We start from the raw sequence: 21,193 nt of genomic DNA on the forward strand, positions 1-21,193 counted from the left end.
CTTTCCAGCCTCAGCCCGCAGTGTGTCTCTCATTACCTGGCAACCTGATCTTTTTGGCACAGATCTTAAGCTCCATCCCCAAAGCTAAAGGATAGGCTATGCAGTGCCAAAATTAGCAATTCTAATGGAGAAAGTTGGATGATTTTTTTTGGCGTAGTTGGGCCCAAAAAAAGCGGGCGGAACTCTTCAAGTATGCCAAAAAACAGCTTTGGGGAAAATTGAGCCCTTAATGTTAGAAGTTATTTGAAAATGTGGACTGAAGCCTCGTCACTAACTGCACAAAAAAGCTAAAAGGTCCTTGGCACTCAATTTCAAAGCACAGTCACAAGAACATTATGGGACTGATTTAACTATAATGCACAGACCCTTGACTCTAAATACCTAAAACACTGGGCACTTTCTTTTAATCTTAAATTCTAAGTACCAAAGGAATAACCATTTTGTCTTGAAGCCAACCAAAAGGGTTGAAGTTACACTGCAACCACAAAGTCCTCTTAACAAAATAATCTAATTAAACTCTAATATGGGAAGGTTATTGAACATTAAATAGCCACAAACAAAATGATTGGTCTGTGGTGATTTTAACGTGGCCCAGTTTTTGAGATTGATCTGGAAGTGATATCGGATGTTTCAATAAATATAAATGCCTTTTAAATGCAATATTTAAATCATATGGGTTGATCTAAAGCAAACACAAGGACCTGTGATCAACTGTTTCACGGAGCAGAACATCTATGCACTAGCAGATGTATCAGATGTTTTGGTTGATTAATGGTCCATGGTTAACAAACATTATATATTGTTTTAAACTTTGCATATTCAGAAATTCTGAATGGATAATTACATGTATAAGATGATAATTATTTATTTGACTAAACACTGTTGGACGGAGTATAAGTCAAGAAATAATGGAGGCTTGTAAGAAAGGTACGGCAATAATTATGAGCGATTTTAATCTTCATATTAATTGGACAAATCAAATTGGCCAAGGTAGCCTTGAGGAAGAGTTCATAGAGTGTGTCTTCGGGATAGTTTCCTTGAACAGTGCATTGAGGAATCAACCAGGAAGCAGGCTGTCTTACATCTGGTACTGTGTAATGAGACAGGATCAATAAATAATCTCATAGTAAAGGATCCTCTAGGAAAGAGTGATCATAGCATGGTTGAATTTCAAATTCAGTTGGATGGTGAGAAAGTCAGATCTCAAACCAATCCAGTGACCTGATTCTAAATAAAGGTGATTACAAAGGTATGAAAGCAGAGTTGGCTAAAGTGGACCAGGAAAATAGATTAAAGTGTAAGATAAGCAGTGGCAGACATTTAAGGAGATATTTCATAACTCTCAACAAAAATATATTGCAGTGAGAAGGAAAGACTTTAAGGGAGAACCATCCGTGGCTAACTAAGGAAGTAAAGGATGGTATCAAATTGAAAACAATGGCATACAAAGGTTCCAAGATTAATGGGAGGCCAGAGGATTGGGAAATTTTTTAAAACCAGCAAAGGATGACTAAAAAAAAAAAAATAATAGAGGGAAGATAGATTATGAGAGTAAACTACCAAGAAATATAAAAACAGATAGTAAGAGCTTCTACAGGTATATAAAAAGGGAGAGAGTAGCAAAAGTAAATATTGGTCCCTTAGAGGATGAGACTGGGGAATTAATAATGGGAAACAGAGAAATGGCAGAGACTTTGAACAAATATTTTTTTTAATCGGTCTTCACGGTAGAAGATACTAAAAGCATCCCAATAATGGATAATCAAAGGGCCATGGGGAGGGAGGAACTTAAAGCAATCACGATCATTAAAAAAAAAAGTACTCGGTAAAATAATGGGACTAAAGGTGGACAAGTTCCCTGGACCTGATGGTTTGCATCCTAAGGTCTTAAAAGAAGTGGCTGCAGAGATAGTGGATGCATTGGTTGTAATCTACCAAAATTCCATAGATTCTGGAGAGGTCCCATCGGATTGAAAATCTGCAAATGTAATGCCACTATTTAAAAAAGGAGGCAGACAGAAAGTGGGAAACTATAGACCAGTTAGTCTAACATCTGTAGTAGGGAAAATGCTGGAGTCCATTATTAAGGAAGCAGTAGCAGGACATTTGGAAAAGCATAATTCAATCAAGCAGAGTCAGCATGGTTTTATGAAAGAGAAATCATGTTTGACAAATTTACTGGAGTTCTTTGAGGATGTAACAAGCAGGGTGGATCAGGGGGAACCAGTGGATATGGTGCATTTGGATTTCCAGAATGCATTCGATAAGGTGCCACATAAAAGGCACAAGATAAAAAGCTCACGAAGTTGGGGGCAATATATTAGCATGGATAGCGGATTGGCTAACTAACCAAAAAGAGAGTCGGGATAAATGGGTCATTTTCCAGTTGGCAAACGATAACTAGTGGGTGCCACAGGGATCGCTGCTGATGCTTTAACTATTTACATCTATATTAATGACTTGAATGAAGGGACCAAGTGTAATGTAGCCAAGTTTGCTGATGATACAAAGATGGTGGGAAAGCAACTTGTGAGGAGGACACAAAAAATCTGCAAAGGGATATAGACAGGCTAATTGAGTGAGCAAACATTTGGCAGATAAGAGTATAATGTGGGAAAGTGAGGGATTATCCACTTTGGCAGGAAAAATAAAAAAATAAATTATTTAAATAGAGAGAAATTACAAAATGCTGCAGTACAGAGGGACCTGGGGGTCCTTGTGCATGAAACACAAAACGTTTGTATGCAGGTATAGCAAGTCATCAGGAAGGCAAATGGAATGTTGGCCTTTATTGCAATGGGGATGGAGTATAAAAGCAGGGAAGTCCTGCTACAACTATACAGGGTATTGGTGAGGCCACACCTAGTGTACTGGTCATCTTATTTAAGGAGGGATATACTTGCATTGGAGGCAGTTCAGAGAAGGTTCACTAGCTTGCTTCCTGAGATGAAGGGGTTGACTTATGAAGAAAGGTTAAGCAGGTTGGGCCTATACTCATTAGAGTTCAGAAGAATAAGAGATGATCTTATTGAAACATACAAGATAATGAGGGGACCTGACAAGGTAGATGCAGAGAATATGTTTCCCCTCATGGGGGAATCTAGAACTGGGGGGCATACTTTCATTTAGAACTGAGATGAGGAGGAATTTCTTCTCTCAGAGCGTCATAAATCTGAGGAATTCTCTGCCCCAGAGAGCTGTGGAGGCTGGGTCATTGAATATATTTAAGATGAGGGAGTGAAGGGTTATGGGGAGCGAGTAGGGAAGTGGAGCTGAGCCCAAGATCAGATCAGCCATGATCTTATTAAATGGCGGAGCAGGTTCGAAGGGCCAAATGGCCTACTCATGCTCCTATTTCTTATGTTATGTTCTAATGAAACTGGAACTGAACTTTACTCTGCTTCTCTCAACTTACGGTTCAGTGGTGCGTGCCCATCCCTCTGAACGTCCTTTAGTGCACCAGTGCTCTCGATAGAACTGCTACTGTTCTGACGACTGATATTCCTAGGAGATCCTTTAACTATACCACCTGCAAATGAGGGTGTAGGGGAGGCAGAGATATGTGCTGGTGGGGGTGAAGGAGCAGGAGGTATTGGAATGGGAGGTCTTGCGATGTAATCCAACTTCTGTTTCTGTAGATGAAAACAACATTTATAATTATTTTCCTCTAAACTGAAACGATTTAGCAAATACAGACAATCTAAAAAGCTTTAATAGGAAACTTCTTGCATTGTAGGACTCCAAATAACCTATTAAACGTAATCATCAAGAACAGTGGTAGCTAGGATTCAAGATCCAAAGGCAAGATTTGGTAAGTATAAACATGGTTCAAAAAATGAAGACCAGTGTTAGCATTTCTAGCCAGCTACACTGATCTAGAAAACAATGAAACAATCCTGTAATTTTCCTCTCATTTTTTTCAATCATTATTTTGTTATTGCCGATACCATGGGGTAATTTCCTAATTTGTATTATGAAGCAACGTGTATCAATTGAGAATTTAAAAAGTACGTAACACCCTCTAGTTGCAGAATTTTCTGTTGCCTGGGAACAAAAACTACACTGGATCAAGGAGCATCCTCAGCAACTCATAACTTGCATTTATATAGCACCTTTAATGTAGTAAAACATCCCAAGGAACATCATCAAATAAAATCCGACACCAAGCCACACAACGAGATATTAGGGCAGGTTACCAAAAGCTTGGTCAAAAAGGTAGGTTTTAAGGAGCGTCTTCAAGGAGGAGCAGCACAAGAAAAGCCAAGTTCAAAGAAAATTGAAAAATCATACACTTCGAAGTAAACAACTCCAAGCAGAGGTTTAACTGGACACCATTGTACTTGTCTTTATGGTACTGAGCCAAAGTTTATAATTACATTAATAGGCAAATCCAGGGGGAATAAACAAATCATAGACAGCAGCCTTCTCCAAACTTTACAATTTCCAAGTCTTCATTATAGGTGCAGACAGTTCAGAACTTGATCAAGTGAGCACACAGTACGCATTATATATTTAGGTGCACAAATCGCACACATTTTAATAGTTTAATGAAGTAATTGCGCATCCTGAATGAACAGTGCCTGTGACAGGAACGTATCACTGCATCTGGCTGCTTACACTGTGAGCAATGCAGGTTTGTGGGGCGAAGGAGAGGCGGGTGAGGCATCTTGTAAGCCATTGAATTCAAAGGTTAGTTAGGGTTTGGGACAATAGGGAGTAGCAGAGTGTTGTTTCGAGTTGGTGCCGCTCATGGTTGGTGGACAAGTTGCTGCACTGAAGGGATAGTTTGTGTTGTGAGCTCCCTCTTTATAAGATGTATTATCTACACTTGACTTCTCTGGGGGGGGGGGGGGGGGGGGGGTTCGTATGCCACATGCCAACATCCTGAGCTATTTCTGAAATACCAAGATGCCCAAATCTATACTGACTTTGGTCTGAGCGCTTCAGGCTAGAACAGTAACCTGCAGTGTCCCCAACATCACAAAAGACCCAAAAATGCAGAACCCAGTTCAGATTGCTGCCTAAAACCAGACTCCAAATAATGTGTTTTACAGGCCATTTTAAAGTAAACAGAATGATAAAAGGACAAAGAATTTACTTAATAGATGAGTTAGCTGTGCGCCAAAGATATAAACACATCTGTTGTCAGGATTAAGAGAAGTTAATCATTGGCAGAAAGGATTAGCATACACATAACTATTAAAATTCAAATGAAACTATATTTGCTAACATTTTCACAAATATTGAAACAGACCGGAGGTTTACCCTTCACAATACAATCCCATTCTTGAATGCCATGAGCATAAGCAGAACATACAAATTACCTCAGATAATTCTCCAAGTAATTGCTGTCAGCAAGTGTTTGAAGCCAATAAGAACCAAAACAAAACAATAGCATGAAGTGAAGATAAATGCATAAACTTAAGTAATGAGAAACCACTCTAATTCACATGCCAACAGTGATGGAGGGGAAACTTCAAACAAAAATGTTTCATCATGTTTGCTCATAAATTATTCAACATCAGAACATGCACAGCAAATATTCAGATATGGAAATGTAGGTAACACACTAGGCTGCAGTTCCAGGGTTGAAAGCAGGTAGTTATTCTACATGGAGACCCATATGTGCTGTGTGAATAGATATTTAGTGCTGTCAGGACTAAAAGTGTATCATGGTCTTACAAATCCACATCATAGTACCATCAGAATGTTTATCTAGAACCAAACTGCACATATCTGCTCAGCATTACACATCTGCATTCAGGCATTGCAGATTTCTTGCAAAGTATGTAACAGTAGCACCGAAAGCAGTAGTGCCACATGTTGCTAAACTGTTCTATTAATCTGGATAAGGGGGAACCAGTGGATGTGGTGTACTTGGATTTCCAGAAGGCATTCGATAAGGTGCCACTTAAAAGGTTACTGCACAAGATAAAAATTCATGGGGTTGGGGATAATATATTAGCATGGATAGAGGATTGGCTAACTAACAGAAAACAGAGAGTCGGGATAAATGGGTAATTTTCCAGTTGGCAAACAGTGACTAGTGGGGTGCTGCAAGGATCGGTGCTGGGGCCTCAGCTATTTACAATCTATATTAATGACTTGGATGAAAGGACCAAGTATAATGTAGTCAAGTTTGCTGATGATACAAAGGTGGGTGGTAAAGCAAATTGTGAGGACACAGAAAATCTGCAAAGGGATTATAGACAGGCTAAGTGAGTGGGCAAAAAATTGACAGATGGAGTACAATGTTGGAAAATGTGAGGTTATCCATTTTGGCAGAAAAAATAGAAAAGCAAATTATAATTTAAATGGAGAAAAATTGCAAAGTGCTGCAGTACATAGGGACCTGGGGGGTCCCTACACAAAGTTAGTAAGCAGGTACAGCAAGTAATCAGGAAGGCAAATGGAATGTTGGCCATTATTGCAAGGAGGACAGAGTATAAAAGCAGAGGGGTCCTGCTACAACTGTACAGGGTATTGGTGAGGTCACACCTAGAGTACTGCAGTTTTGGTCTCTGTATTTAAGGAAGGATATTTGCATTGGAGGCTGTTCAGAGAAGGTTCACTAGGTTGATTCCGGAGATGATGGGGTTGACTTATGAAGATAGGTTGAGTAGGTTGGGCCTATACTCATTGGCGTTCAGAAGAATGAGAGGTGATCTTATCGAAACATAAGATAATGAGGGGGCGCGACAAGGTGGATGCAGAGGGGATATTTCCACTCATAGGGGAAACTAAAACTCGGGAGCATAGTCTCAGAATAAGGGACCGCCCATTTAAAACTGAGACGAGGAGGAATTTCTTCCCTGAGGGGGTTGTACATCTGTGGAATTCTCTGCCCCAGAGAGTTGTGGAGGCTGGGTCATTGAATATATTTAAGATGGAGACAGACAGATTTTTGAGCGATAAGGGAGTAAAGGGTTATGGGGAGCGGGCAGGGAAGTGGAACTGAGTCCATGATCAGATCAGCCATGATCTTATTAAATGGCGGAGCAGGCTCGAGGCGTCAAATGGCCTACTCCTGCTCCTATTTCTTATGTTCTTGTGTTATGTTCTTAATTTGAACCAACCCTCTATAGTTGAATTGTTGTTTTTCCACAGGTTAACTATTAGAAATAGGCAAGAGGTGGGAGCAGAGCAGCATTACTGCATTTGGGAGAAGAAAATACAAAATACGGTATTCACAAGACGTGACTTGTGTGAACGCTAAATCAGCCCTTCAAGGGAAGCTGTGGAGAAGACCTGACTTTTTTTTAAAAACATACTAATTAACTCCTTGTTCTCCCATTTTAAGCCCAGTTGCTAACCGAAGCTGTATTTTGCAGGTCGAGGCCTCACACCAGTGCCTTCTGACTGGGGCTCAATCGGTTACAGAAATGTCTGCTAGCCATTAACAAATGGTACAGACAATGCCTGGGCCCACAATAGGTGGAACAGTTATCCTTTGACTAGACTAGTAGATACAGACACGGTCAGAGATTTACACTATGGATTGAAGTGCCTAAATTGCTTTGACACTAAATTTATAATTTAAGATCCATTATCCATCTAAACTGCATTATACATACTAAATCAATTTCTGGCATCATACATGGCCATCAGGGCTGGAGCAACATTGTGCACCTGAGAATCAGCAATTTTAATAAAAACTTTCTAAATTAAGTAATGATCAGTGGTTCTTTGAATTCAGTTGAGCACTTGAGCTGGTTTTATGGAAGTTATGAGTGGAAATCCAATACGCCATGTTATGCCTGATTGCACTGCTTCAAAGGAGCTTTGCCAATGACTGTGCTGAGAATTTTTCAAAACTTAGTTAAATTGAAATTTAAAATCAAGGCCAAACACATTGAGAACATGCACATGGGAATTTCTCTTTTACAAAAAGTACATAAAAAAAATTACTGTTCAACCAGAGATGCAAATTTAATACTCAACACCTGTACTTTTTGTTGCATCGTCATTCAATACATCTTCAGTGCAACACTACTGAAACTGCATCAATGATACCAGCACACTACAGACTCAAAGGAAAATGCATTCTAAAATCAAGCGTAGCTTATTTCAATTAGACTTCCAACACCCTTGGCCTGACTTCCTACAGCAGTGAAAGGTTAGTTTTCCTCCCCACTTATCAATTGACATTTTTTGTCCTTTTACATCCACTTACACTATATGCCATTTCCCCAGTCAAACAGGTGATCTGTTCTAGGTTCAAGTCTCTGCCACGCAACATAGTCACAAAACGATCTATGGTGGCTTACCTACAAAATCTTTCCTCCTTCTCCTATGGGATCCCATGACCAGGAATCCACTGCTGGAGAAACTGAACTAAAAATATTAATCCACCATTCTATGGCATAGCACACTGCAGCATTAACGTGTTGTACCACCTTTAATTATCACTTACTCCATTCAATTTAAGTAACAAAGGTAATTGAGGCAAACTGTAATCACATTATTCGCTAAAGAAATCAGGCCAAAGGTTACAGCTAAGAATGTAACTTGGGAAGCTTCTACAGAACTCTTTTAGCCAGAGAACTAGTAAGGATCAGATAAAAGATGCTTGGGTTGGGGAAAATTCACTCAGCCAGGGCAAATCTTGGCCCTACCTTGAACAATTCAAACTCCTTCTTTGGCATCAACAGCTGCCAAGACAGTAGATAAAAATGTCGTTAACTGGAGTATTTGAACTGCTGGGGAAGGAAAAAAAAAGATACCTGATATAGCATTTACCTGAATAGTCTGACTATAAAGGCCTTCGGGCACTCCTTCACTAGGCTCGTGAGGGTCTCTCATTAGATCCAGAATGTTGTTTGGCACATACCCCAACATTCCACTCTGGTTTTTCACTTTCCACCATTGTTTCCTATCATCAATGATCTGTAGCAATGTAACAATCAAATCAATATATTCCACAAAACCTGCACCAGGATAGCACCATAATTCAAGAATGCCCAGTTTAATATTTAAAGTGTTGAATATGCCTTACATTAAAGTGTATACCCATGCACTTTCAGTTCTCTGCAGGAAACTAGAAGGTGGATTTCTTCCACTTGAAGCTCAGGAGTTAAAATTACTGGGCACACTGCAAGTGAAATAGAGCTAAGGAGAACATGCTACTCATGCATTTTGGACTCTGATTTTACATTGCATTACTTTAAGCTGCAAAATATGCTGCAATGCCAAAGCATTAATGACACTGTTTACATGTAACAAAGTATGCACAGATATGGTTGTGAAATACCATCTCCCTGAAGTCCAAAGCTAAACAAAATGCTGAAAAATAGTGTACAAGATTGGTCTCACCTCCAGCTGGTCATCTTTCATAACAGACAGTTCATTGTTGTTTCTTGCTACAAAATCATACTTTGATTTGGCAAATTTCTTAGATTCCACGTTAACATGAGCTTCATAATTTCTTTTAAAAAATAAAATGAGAAATACCACACAAGTTAGAAAACATGGCTTTAAGTCATACTGACCGTACACAAGCAAAAGTACCATAAACAGTAAGACATTAAACAACTTTATTCAGTCATTTCAAGTTGTCATTGTTCATGTGGTTGTAACTTGTGCAAAACTAATGGGATGAACATGCAGTCTAATCCAACCCAACTCGAATAATGTTTAATTTTGAAAAGTGGCAAGTGTAAAATATTCAAAATATTAACTGTCAATCTCGTAAAAAATAACTACTGAAATACAAATTATATGACAACGATGAACTAGTCTATAAGGAAGGCACTTGAACATTAGTTCATCCAGTACAAATCACTGCTTGTTTGTCCTTAGTTCAGTAAATTTTTGCATCAAAGGGCTAATTGGGCAGACAACATGCACTGTGTTCTCAATACCACCTTCATAAAATGACACACCAACTTTTAATTTGTAGCCTAGATGGAAATAGAAAAGGCCAGTTGGTTCCTCAGGCCCACTCGTTGCCCAGATTTTACAATCAATACCAATCATGAACTCTACCCCATCCAGAATAAAGCTGGGCAGGTGGAAGGAGCATCAGTGGAAATGCAGTTGGGTGTTAATGATCATCATTCAGTTAGATTTGAGGTACTTATGGAAAAGGACAAGGATAGACCAGGAATAAAAGTTCTAAATTGGGGAAAAGCCAGACTGTTAAGCGAAGCAAGAGGAAATAGCAGAGGCTTTGACCATCATTTTCCAATCCTCGCTGACTTCATGGACTGGAGGATTGCTAATGTGGTACTTTTGTTTAAGAAGGGAGAAAGGGATAGACAGAGTAATTACAGACCAGTCAGCCTAACCTCAGTGGTGGGAAAATTATTGGAAAAAATTCTGAAGGACAGGATAAATCTTCATTTAGAAAGACACGGATTAATCAAGGACAGTCAGCATGGATTTGTTAAGGGAAGGTCGTGTCTGACTAACTTGATTTAATTTTTTGAGGTGGTAACAAGTAGGGTCAATGAGGGTAGTGCATTTGATGTAGTGTATATGGATTTCAGCAAAGCTTTTGATAAGGTCCCACATGGCAGACTGGTCACCAAAGTAAAAGCCCATGAGATCCAGGGCAAAGTGGCAAAATTGTCTCAAAGGCAGGAAGCAGAGGGTAATAGTTGTTGGGTACTTTTGTGACTGGAAGGCTGTTTTTCCAGTGGGGTTCCACAGGGCTCAGTACTAGGTCCCTTGCTTTTTGTGGTATACATCAATTATCTAGACTTAAATGTAGGAGGGTATGATTAAGAAGTTTGCAAATGATACTAAAATTGGCTGTGTTGTTGATAATGAAGAAGAAAGCTATAGACTGCAGGAAGATATCAATCAACTGGTGGGCAGAACAATGGCAAATGGAATTTAATCCGGAGAAGTGTGAAGTAATGCATTTAGGGAGGGCTAACAAGGAAAGGAATACACATTAAATGGTAGGACACTGAGAAGTGCAGAGGAACAAAGGGACCTTGGAGTGCATGTCCACAGATCCCTGAAGGTAGCAGGCCAGGTCGATAAGGTGGTTAAGAAGGCATACGGAATGCTTGCCTTTATTAGTCGAGGCATAGAATACAAGAGCTGGGGAGTTATGCTTGAACTGTATAAAACACTGGTTAGGCCACAGCTAGAGAACTGCGTGAAGTTCTGGTCACTGCATTACAGGAAGGATGTGACTGCACTGGAGAGGGTACAGAGGAGATTTACGAGAATGTTGCCAGGAGTGGAGAATCTTAGCTACGAGGACAGATTGGATAGGCTGGGTGTGTTTTCCTTGGAACAGAGGAGGTTGAGGGGAGACCTCAGAGGTGTATAAAATTATGAGGGGCCGAGATATAGTAGATAGAAAGGGCCTATTTCCCTTAGCAGAGGAGTCAACAACCAGGGGACATAAATTTAAAGTAATTGGTAGAAGGTTTAGAGGGGACTTGAGGGGAAATTTGTTCACCCAGAGAGTTGTGGGGATCTGGAACTCACTGCCTGAAAGGGTGGTAGAGGCAGAAACCGTCACCACATTTGAAAAGTACTTGGATGTGCACCTGAAGTACTGTAACCTGCAGGGTTATGGACCTAGAGCTGGAAAGTGGGATTAGGCTGGATAGCCGCTTGTTGGCAGACATGGACATGATGGGCCGAAATGACCTCCTTCCATGCTGTAAATGTCTATGATTCTATGATCCTCTCCTGACTTCTGAATGGAATAACTCCTTATCTACAGTGTAATCATTACATTTCCAGGACATTCATCCCAACAACCCTACTATTGAACATGGCCTCCAGCTGCACACACATCAACTACTGCATTCCATTAGGTATTTAACCATCAGTAATGCAACTTACTTTGCTAGACTTCAAAGCTATTTCACTATCAATAAAACAAGAGTCGCAGAATAGTTTAGGATTTTCTACACTTGTGACTAGTATGAAATGGACCAAAAAAAGGCGAAATCATTGAAAAAATCTCAAGCTCGACCTCTGCAACAAACTACAATTAGAAAGTATATAGTTACATTTGACATGCTGAATATATTACGAATGTACAATATGTAGATATTCAAAGATTAAGAATTTGAAGATCAAGCAGCACATCTGATCGTAGTAGAGAACAGTACTACAGTGCTGGTACTAAACTGAAATTTGGAGCTAAACAGTTAACTTTTTAAATCCAATGGAAAACAGAAGAAACTGATCGTCAAAATCAAGTGTGATCTGCACAACAGAAGTTCAACACCAATGCTCCAATGTTTAGTATGCAGAGAGGTTATTTGTAAGCATTCAGTCCACTGCAAAAATGAAAATATTCAAGTTAAATTCAAGCCCTTTTTGCCAAATGCGTATCAACTAAATTACAAAGTACTATGGAAAGCGGTTTTGACTTTGTCTGAAACACACACAGAATCAGCAAAAATCAGGAGACTCTGAAGCAGCTGCACAGAGAAATAGTTCAGGTTAGAAAATGGAGCAGATAAAAATGAAAATTAAATACATATATTGCAGAAACAAAGCAAGCTATTATTTAAAACAAGTGAGCCAAAGGGTCTGAAAATGTAAATTACTATTCCCAATTCTATCACAAGAAAACAAACAGTTGATCTGTGGTGCTTGCCAAGCAGTTAGTAAGATAGTACATGCCTCAAATTTACCATGCATTTGAATGGCAATTCAATTGAAGACTTCATCAATGAAACACAAAAATACCTTTTATGTATTGTTATTGAAGCTCATCATTTGTTTCATCTCATGCATTGATTTAAGTTTATTTGAGGGACATGTGTATTAATACGTTTTTTTTAATTTTAAAGTGGTTTGCTTAGTGTTGAATAGAATGCATGCTAAAACATACATTAGCAGCTTTGCTGAGAAAATATTCCCTCCTTACCTTGATGTCAAAAATCCAATACATTCCATGAATTTGCTAAGACTACTGAAATATCTGAAGCAACATCTTATTTTAAATACAATACATTTCAGTGATTCTTCATTGTACAAGATATTGATCATTTTCTCGAATTATTCTATTGCATCAACAGATTCTCTTCCCCCCTCCCCCCCACCCCACCCCCACCCACTTTTTAAATTTTCTCACTTGAAGGGAATACATCAAGCTGGGTGTTCCACAGATAGCAGTGGCACTCTGATATCTCGTATCAGTGGCTAGTCTTGCATGAGCCTACACAACTACTGTCGATGGGTTCTTTGATCCTCAAAACATCATACAAGCAGATTTTCCATCAAGGTCGCTAGACAGAATCAGAAGTAGGAACCCAAACTTGTTTATTTCCCCTTCTAGACCGAGGGATTATTTTGTTAGCTCCGCCACTATTCAAACAGCAATGTTTCATGCAAACTATCAGCATTCCCAGGGCTTTGTCCACTGACAAAAATCAGCATGGGATTTAAAGCTCACACACTGCATCAAAGTCACAGGATCTATGGCACAGAAGCAGGCCATTCAGCTAATCGTGCCTGTGCAAGTGCTGCCATTTCAATTGGAGCCTCTAATCCCATTTCCCTCTATTTTACTTTATATTCTTCCTTTTCAAATTCTCCTTTAAATACTGTTACAGTCTCTGCCTCTATTGAGTAAAATATTTCAACAGGTTTGAAACTTTGGAAATCCCAAGACAAGGAGTACCTAGATTTTCAAAAGACATTGGACATGAAAGACAATTAAGTTAAACTCCAAGCAGTGGGGATTCAGAGTAAAGCCCGACAATGGATAGGACATTGATTACAGGTTAGAAAATAACAAGTACTCGTTAGAGGATTTATGCCAGGGTAGTGGAGGGTGAAGAAAGCATCGACTGGGATTACTCAAGGCTCATTGCTGGAACCACGACTGGTTCTAATTTACATAATGCCTTGGATTCAGATACTGAAAGTAAAAAGGTTGAATTTGCAGACAATCCTAAACTGGAAGGGCCAGAGAAATTGGAGCAGGCAGCTCAGAAATTACAAATGGAGTTGGATAAAATATGTAAGTGGACAGAGCAATGACAGATGAAATATAATGCAGACAAACAAAGCATCAAAATGGCTAAAGATGAAGCCAAAAGAGACTCAAGTCTTATTAGACTTCATATTCAACATGTCCAATCAAATGTAGAGCAACAATCACAAAGCCAATTGAACACTGAACTACATACCCAAAACAAGTCAGAGAAAGTTTTGAGTAAAGAGCATAATCTGATCAGACCATATCTTTGGTATGCATCTAGATCTAGTCACTGAGACAAAAGGGATGATTGCAGAGAGGGATAAACTAGGCAACTACAGGCCAGTCAACCCAACGTCAGTGATGGGGAAACTTGAGACAATAATCAGGGACAAAATTAATTGGCATTTGGAAAAATATGAGCTAAAAATGAAAGGCAGTACAGATTTATTATAGGCAAATCGTGTTTGACTAATTTGATCGAGTTCTTTCAAGTAACGGAGAGGGTTGATGAGGGTAGTGCAATTAATGAATTGTATATGGACTATCAAAAGGTGCTCGATAAAATACCACCGAATAGACTGGTTAGAAAAATTGAAGCCCATGGGATTAAAGGGCAGCATGGATACAGAAAGCAGAGAATAGTGATGAACAGTTGTTTTACAGACTGGAGGGAAGGATACAGTGGTGTTCCCCAGGGGTTGGTATTAAGACCACTGCTTGTTTTGATATATATTAATGACCTGGATTTGGGTATACAGGGCACAATTTCAAAAGTTTGCAGATGATACAAAACTCAGAAATATAGTAAACAATAAGGAGGATAGAACAGACTTCAGGAGGACAGAGGCTGGTAAAATGGACAGACACATGCAGATGAAATTTAATGCAGAGAAGTGTGAAACATAGAAACATAGAAAATAGGTGCAGGAGTAGGCCATTTGGCCCTTCTAGCCTGCACTGCCATTCAATGAGTTCATGGCTGAACATGCAACTTCAGTACCCCATTCCTGTTTTCTCGCCATACCCCTTGATCCCCCTAGTAGTAAGGACTTCATCTAACTCCTTTTTGAATATATTTAGTGAATTGGCCTCAACAACTTTCTGTGGTAGAGAATTCCACAGGTTCACCACTCTCTGGGTGAAGAAGTTTCTCCTCATCTCAGTCCTAAATGGCTTACCCCTTATCCTTAGACTGTGACCCCTGGTTCTGGACTCCCCCAACATTGGGAACATTCTTCCTGCATCGAACCTGTCTAAACCCGTCTGAATTTTAAACGTTTCTGTGAGGTCCCCTCTCATTCTTCTGAACTCCAGTGAATACAAGCCCAGTTGATCCAGTCTTTCTTGATAGGTCAGTCCCACCATCCCGGGAATCAGTCTGGTGAACCTTCGCTGCACCCCTTCAATAGCAAGAATGTCCCTCAAGTTAGGAGAACAAAACTGTACACAATACTCCAGGTGTGGCCTCACCAAGGCCCTGTACAACTGTAGCAACACCTCCCTGCCCCTGTACTCAAATCCCCTCGCTATGAAGGCCAACATGCCATTTGCTTTCTTAACCGTCTGTTGTACCTGCATGCCAACCTTCAATGACTGATGTACCATGACACCCAGGTCTCGTTGCACCTCCCCTTTTCCTAATCTGTCACCATTCAGATAATAGTCTGTCTCTCTGTTTTTACCACCAAAGTGGATAACCTCACATTTATTCACATTATACTTCATCTACCATGCATTTGCCCACTCACCTAACCTATCCAAGCCACTCTGCAGCCTCATAGCATCCTCCTCGCAGTTCACACTGCCACCCAACTTCGTGTCATCCGCAAATTTGGAGATACTACATTTAATCCCCTCGTCTAAATCATTAATGTACAGTGTAAACAGCTGGGGCCCCAGCACAGAACCTTGCGGTACTAGTCACTGCCTGCCATTCTGAAAAGTACCCATTTACTCCTACTCTTTGCTTCCTGTCTGACAACCAGTTCTCAATCCATGTCAGCACACTACCCCCAATCCCATGTGCTTTAACTTTGCACATTAATCTCTTGTGTGGGACCTTGTCGAAAGCCTTCTGAAAATCCAAATATACCACATCAACTGGTTCTCCCTTGTCCACTCTACTGGAAACATCCTCAAAAAATTCCAGAAGACTTGTCAAGCATGATTTCCCATTCACAAATCCATGCTGACTTGGACCTATCATGTCACCTCTTTCCAAATGTGCTGCTATGCCATCCTTAATAATTGATTCCATCATTTTACCCACTACTGAGGTCAGGCTGACCAGTCTATAATTCCCTGTTTTCTCTCTCCCTCCTTTTTTAAAAAGTGGGATTACATTGGCTACCCTCCACTCGATAGGAACTGACCCAGAGTCAATGGAATGTTGGAAAATGACTGTCATTGCATCCGCTATTTCCAAGGCCACCTCCTTAAGTACTCTGGGATGCAGTCCATCAGGCCCTGGGGATTTATCGGCCTTCAATCCCATCAATTTCCCCAACACAATTTCCCGACTAATAAGGATTTCTCTCAGTTCCTCCTCCTTACTAGACCCTCTGACCCCTTTTATATCCGTAAGGTTGTTTGTGTCCTCCTTAGTGAATACCGAACCAAAGTACTCGTTCAATTGGTCCGCCATTTCTTTGTTCCCCGTTATGACTTCCCCTGATTCTGACTGCAGGGGGACCTACGTTTGTCTTCACTAACCTTTTTCTCTTTACATATCTATAGAAACTTTTGCAATCCGTCTTAATGTTCCCTGCAAGCTTCTTCTCGTACTCCATTTTCCCTGCCCTAATCAAACCCTTTGTCCCCCTCTGCTGAGTTCTAAATTTCTCCCAGTCCCCGGGTTCGCTGCTATTTCTGGCCAATTTGTATGCCACTTCCTTGGCTTTAATACTATCCCTGATTTCCCTTGATAGCCACGGTTGAGCCACCTTCCCTTTTTTATTTTTACGCCAGACAGGAATGTACAGTTGTTGTAGTTCATGAGGAGAGGCAATATGAGTTAAATGGTACAATTTTAAAAGGGGTGCAGGAACAGAGAGACCTCGGGTGTATGTACACAAAGCTTTAAAAAAGTACAGGACAAGTTGAGAACGTTGTTAAAAAGCATGGGATTATTGGCTTTATTAATGTAGAGAAATAGCATACAAAAGTAAGGAAATTATGCTAAACCTTTATAAAACACTCGAGTATTATGTTCAATTCTAGGCACCACATTTTAGGAAGGATCTTAAGTCCTTGGAGAGGGTGCAGAAGATTTACTCGAATTGTACCAGGGATGAAGGACTTCAGTTATGTGGAGAAACTAGAGAAGCTGGGGTTATTCTCCTTAGAGCAGAGAAGGTCAAGAGGAGATTTGATAGAGGTGTTCAAAATTATGAATGGTTTTGATAGCATGAATAAAGAGTAACTGTTTCCAGTGGCAGAAGGATCGGTAACCCCCAAAGGACACAGATTTAAGGTGATTGGCAAAGGAATCAGGTGACATGACAAATGTTTTTGTTTGTTTTACAGCAAGTTGTTGTGATCTGGAATGCACTGCCTGAAAGGGTGGTGGAAGCAAATTCAATAGTAACATTCAAAAGGCAATTAGATAAATACTTGCAGCGAAAAAAATTACAGGGCTATGGGGAAAGAGCAGGGGAGTGGGATTTTTAGGATAGCTCTACCAAAGAGCCGGAACAGGTACGATAGGTTGAATGGCCTCTCTCTGTGCTGTATCATTTTATGATTCAAGCACTGGAAGCAGTGCAGAGAAAAGTCACAAGGTTGATCCCTAATGTCAAATGTCGAGGAAAGAACTGGAGAAATGAGGGCTTTTTAACAACAACTTGTATTTATATAGCACCTTTAACGTAGTAAAATGTCCCAAGGCACTTCACAGGAGTATTATAAGACAAAACAAATAAATTTGACACCGAGCCACATAAGAAATTACAGATGACCAAAAGCTTGGTCAAAAAAGGTAGGTTTTGAGGAGCTTCTTAAATGATGAAAGACAGGTAGAGAGGCGGAGAGGTTTAGGGAGAGAGCTCTAGAGCTTGGGGCCTAGGCAACAGAAGACACGGCCACCAATGATTGAGCGATTATAATCAGGGATGCTCAACAGAGCAGAATTTGAGAAGCGCAGACATCTCAGAGGAGGTTGTGAGGCTGAAGGAGATTACAGAGATATGGAGGGGTGAGGCCATGGAGGGATTTGTAAACAAGGATGAGAATTTTGAAATCAAGGCGGTGCTTAACCGGGAGTCAATGTAGGTCAGCGAGCACAGGAGTGATGGGTGAGCACGACTTGGTGCGAGTTAGGACACGGGCTGCCAAATTTTGGATGACCTCAAGTTTACGTAGGTTAGATGCCCAAGAGGTGGTCTTGTACAGATATAAAAGACAGTTAAGGGAATGGTAAATTGTAAATCCGGAACATTACTTTAAGTTAAATTGCAAGAATGAGGCAAGTGGACATAGATTCAAACTAGTAAAAGGTAAATTGAGGATTGATGTCAGGAAATTCAGGTTGATGTCAGGTCAACATACAAAATAAAATAGTGGAGGCAAAAACTCATTTAAAAAAAAATAATCGGATGATGTAATGGGGAATTTTATCATCTTTATTCATCCAGAAAGATAAGCTGAATGGCCTTCACTCATCTTTAACAGTTTTGTGATATTGCTCAGATAACAGTAAAAACAATCCAATTTAGCAAGTCTGCACTAAGTATCCAAAATAATATGTCCTCTGCAAGAAACGGCAGAAAATCCAATTAATTTTTGCCAGAGTCTTCAGTTATACAAGTAGAATGTAGATATCCCTGCAGCTTGAAGTATGACAAGCCTGTGCCCCACTCTACTTTGAGAGCAACTACACATCACAAGCCGACATGCAGGACTGTTTTGGGTGATAGTTTTTTTTGAAGCTGATGGGTTTGCTATTACTAGTTTTCTAGGTTGTCATGTATGCTGGCTGAGCCTGTATTCCTTCGGGTACCAGCATGTTAACTATCCCTTTGTACTTTGAGTGGCCCAGCCCCACACAGCACAGTGCATTTGTGCATTGTGCCAACAGGGGAATGAACACTATTTGCAATCATATCTGACAGATTTTCAAAGGAAGATGGAGGGGATTTGTGAAATTTCATCCCTACAACACTAATAAAAATTCAACAGTCGATCCCATTTAGTAGCTTATTCAGTCATAATAAATCAATTGCTCTGATCATATGCTAAACACACAGTTCAAAAAAATGATTATCGTGCAGGAGTTCAAAATGTCAACACGAACATTAGTTAAAAAAGTTACATATGACTGGTTAACTTTCTGAATCATCACATGGTGCAAATGACCAAAATGAATTATATAACATAACATGCCAATCACTTCTGAAACTTGCTGAGTGATGCGGCTCTGTTAAACGCTTTCTTTTATTCTCCAACTTACATCAAGACTTTCATTCCCTGTAAAATTGGAGAATTTAATAGCAACAAAAATGAACCACTTCCTACAATTCTTGTCTTTCTCCAATATATTTGATTGTCTCAGCCCTTCACTTGTTCGTAACTTACATTTTTCCACTTGCTGCACCTCACGCAGCCTTACATTCTAAATCCCTTTTGTAGACAACAGGCCAATCAGGGACCAAGGTAGTAAAAATTGAACCAACTATATTACAGCTTGTCAGTTTGAATAAAGTGAACGTCATATACATTAAAGTAGCAGTGAATTAAAAGTGCATTGACATCAGTGTCAACGCAAAGTGATTTTAGCTTCATACCGATGCTAACCAAGTGTCATGTAAATCACTAAGAGTGAAGTAAACCAGATGTTAAGGCACCTCCTGAAGCCAAAATGAAGTAGAATGAGGCTCCCTCCATCTTGCTCCGCTTTGCTCTGATATACAGTACAGTTGTAATGTTAATGCACCTTAACTTACTCATGCAGAAGAGAGGGCAGAATTAGAGTTTGAAAGTAGAATATAATAACCGTGTTAGTTAATAAGCATTTTATTTTAGTCTTTGAGCTGAAACCCAGCATAAAACATTTTTTTTAAATCGTAAAAAGCATGCAGTGCATTCAACCTGTATGTTTAACACAATGAAAAATTTCTAGCAAGTGTGAGGCAAGATTTGGCGCGGAGATCTAATGTTCAGTATTACAGAAAAAAAAAGATTAAACCTTAGCGTTCCAGGCTTAGCGTATCATACAGTAGCATTATTCAAGTGTTTAGCATGTTGCAATAAAATTCTGGGTAACATAGCAATATAACTGACAACAGCGTCATCTAGAGTCCAAATGTAATGCAATGTTCTACATTGTGTAGTATAATAGCAAGCACCAGATTTTAATCGCAGCAGTTTAAAGGATTAAGAAAATGATCAGAAAGAAAAAGGAGGACAAGAAATCCTCATGCGTATAGGCTTTTTAAAACAAAGTCAAGACAGCTCTCCACAGCACAATGTGTATATTCTATCAACTGTTACCTAGCTACATGTCGGCTACTACTTCTCTTAAAGGCAGCATCAGCTGTCCCTTGTTGCAGCAGAGATCGCCTCTTGTAATTTGAGTTGCTGAATGCATACCCGTCAGCTGGAAGATGGTCATCGGAAATGGCTTGCTGAAAGACAAAAAGCAATGAAACACAAGGATCATATAGCGAAATGATTTAAGTTAGTAACAGATAATCTTAATGTTTAAGGATCTACTAACAGTATGATGTACATCACCTTTGGTAATAAAGAATTCACACTAGAGGTCAGTGAAACTTCGAGTCAGAGGATCCGTAGTTGCAGACCGAGTCATTAAAATCATTGCACTGTCACTACATTTTAATGCATTTCTGGTCTCATTATAAATTTTGTACAAGAGTTTGTTTCAATGAGCACTGTTGCAAGAACAGAAGATGCTCTTGTATTTCTTGTTGGCACATGAGCCACAGCTGTAATTTAATTGCTACTTTTGCTAAAATGGGGTAATATGGTGAAAACCAAAATTGAAAGGTCCTCGTCGTGGTTAACAGAACTGAAAGTGGTTTGTTTACGGATAATTCACAAGGAGCTCAGAAAGTCATTTCTGAAAGATAAAATGAGGCAATGAGCCTTCAACAATGTAACTGGCTACCATATTTTTAAAAATGTATAGTTTTTAATGTTTAAGAGTTGCTGTTCACCAATTCTAAAATGTTTGAGAGCTCCATGTCAGTTCAGTAAGTGAATATGAAGCTGATTTATCTATATTTTCAAAAAGAACACTCTTTAGTTTTGACATAATCCAGACTAAGAGCC

General features: G+C 39.7%; 1 protein-coding gene across 16 annotated transcripts in view; it reads right to left on the bottom strand.

Annotated features, from left to right (window-relative positions):
* eps8a (EGFR pathway substrate 8a, signaling adaptor) overlaps nucleotides 1–21,193 on the bottom strand; it is a 245,891-nt gene that overhangs the window by 14,928 nt on the left and 209,770 nt on the right. For 14 of the 16 annotated variants that reach the window (XM_070897554.1, XM_070897562.1, XM_070897561.1 and 11 more), the window contains 4 exons: nucleotides 20,393–20,526; nucleotides 9,313–9,424; nucleotides 8,740–8,886; nucleotides 3,416–3,632 (listed from right to left, as the gene is read on the bottom strand). In XM_070897554.1, coding sequence (XP_070753655.1) covers nucleotides 3,416–3,632; nucleotides 8,740–8,886; nucleotides 9,313–9,424; nucleotides 20,393–20,526 — 610 coding nt within the window. Of the gene's footprint in view, nucleotides 1–3,415; nucleotides 3,633–8,615; nucleotides 8,652–8,739; nucleotides 8,887–9,312; nucleotides 9,425–20,392; nucleotides 20,527–21,193 lie in introns of all 16 variants that reach the window. The other 2 variants (XM_070897568.1, XM_070897563.1) reach the window with 2 other exon arrangements.

This window comes from Pristiophorus japonicus, chromosome 13 (genome assembly GCF_044704955.1).
Source record: "Pristiophorus japonicus isolate sPriJap1 chromosome 13, sPriJap1.hap1, whole genome shotgun sequence".
Classification (NCBI taxonomy): Eukaryota; Metazoa; Chordata; class Chondrichthyes; family Pristiophoridae; genus Pristiophorus; species Pristiophorus japonicus.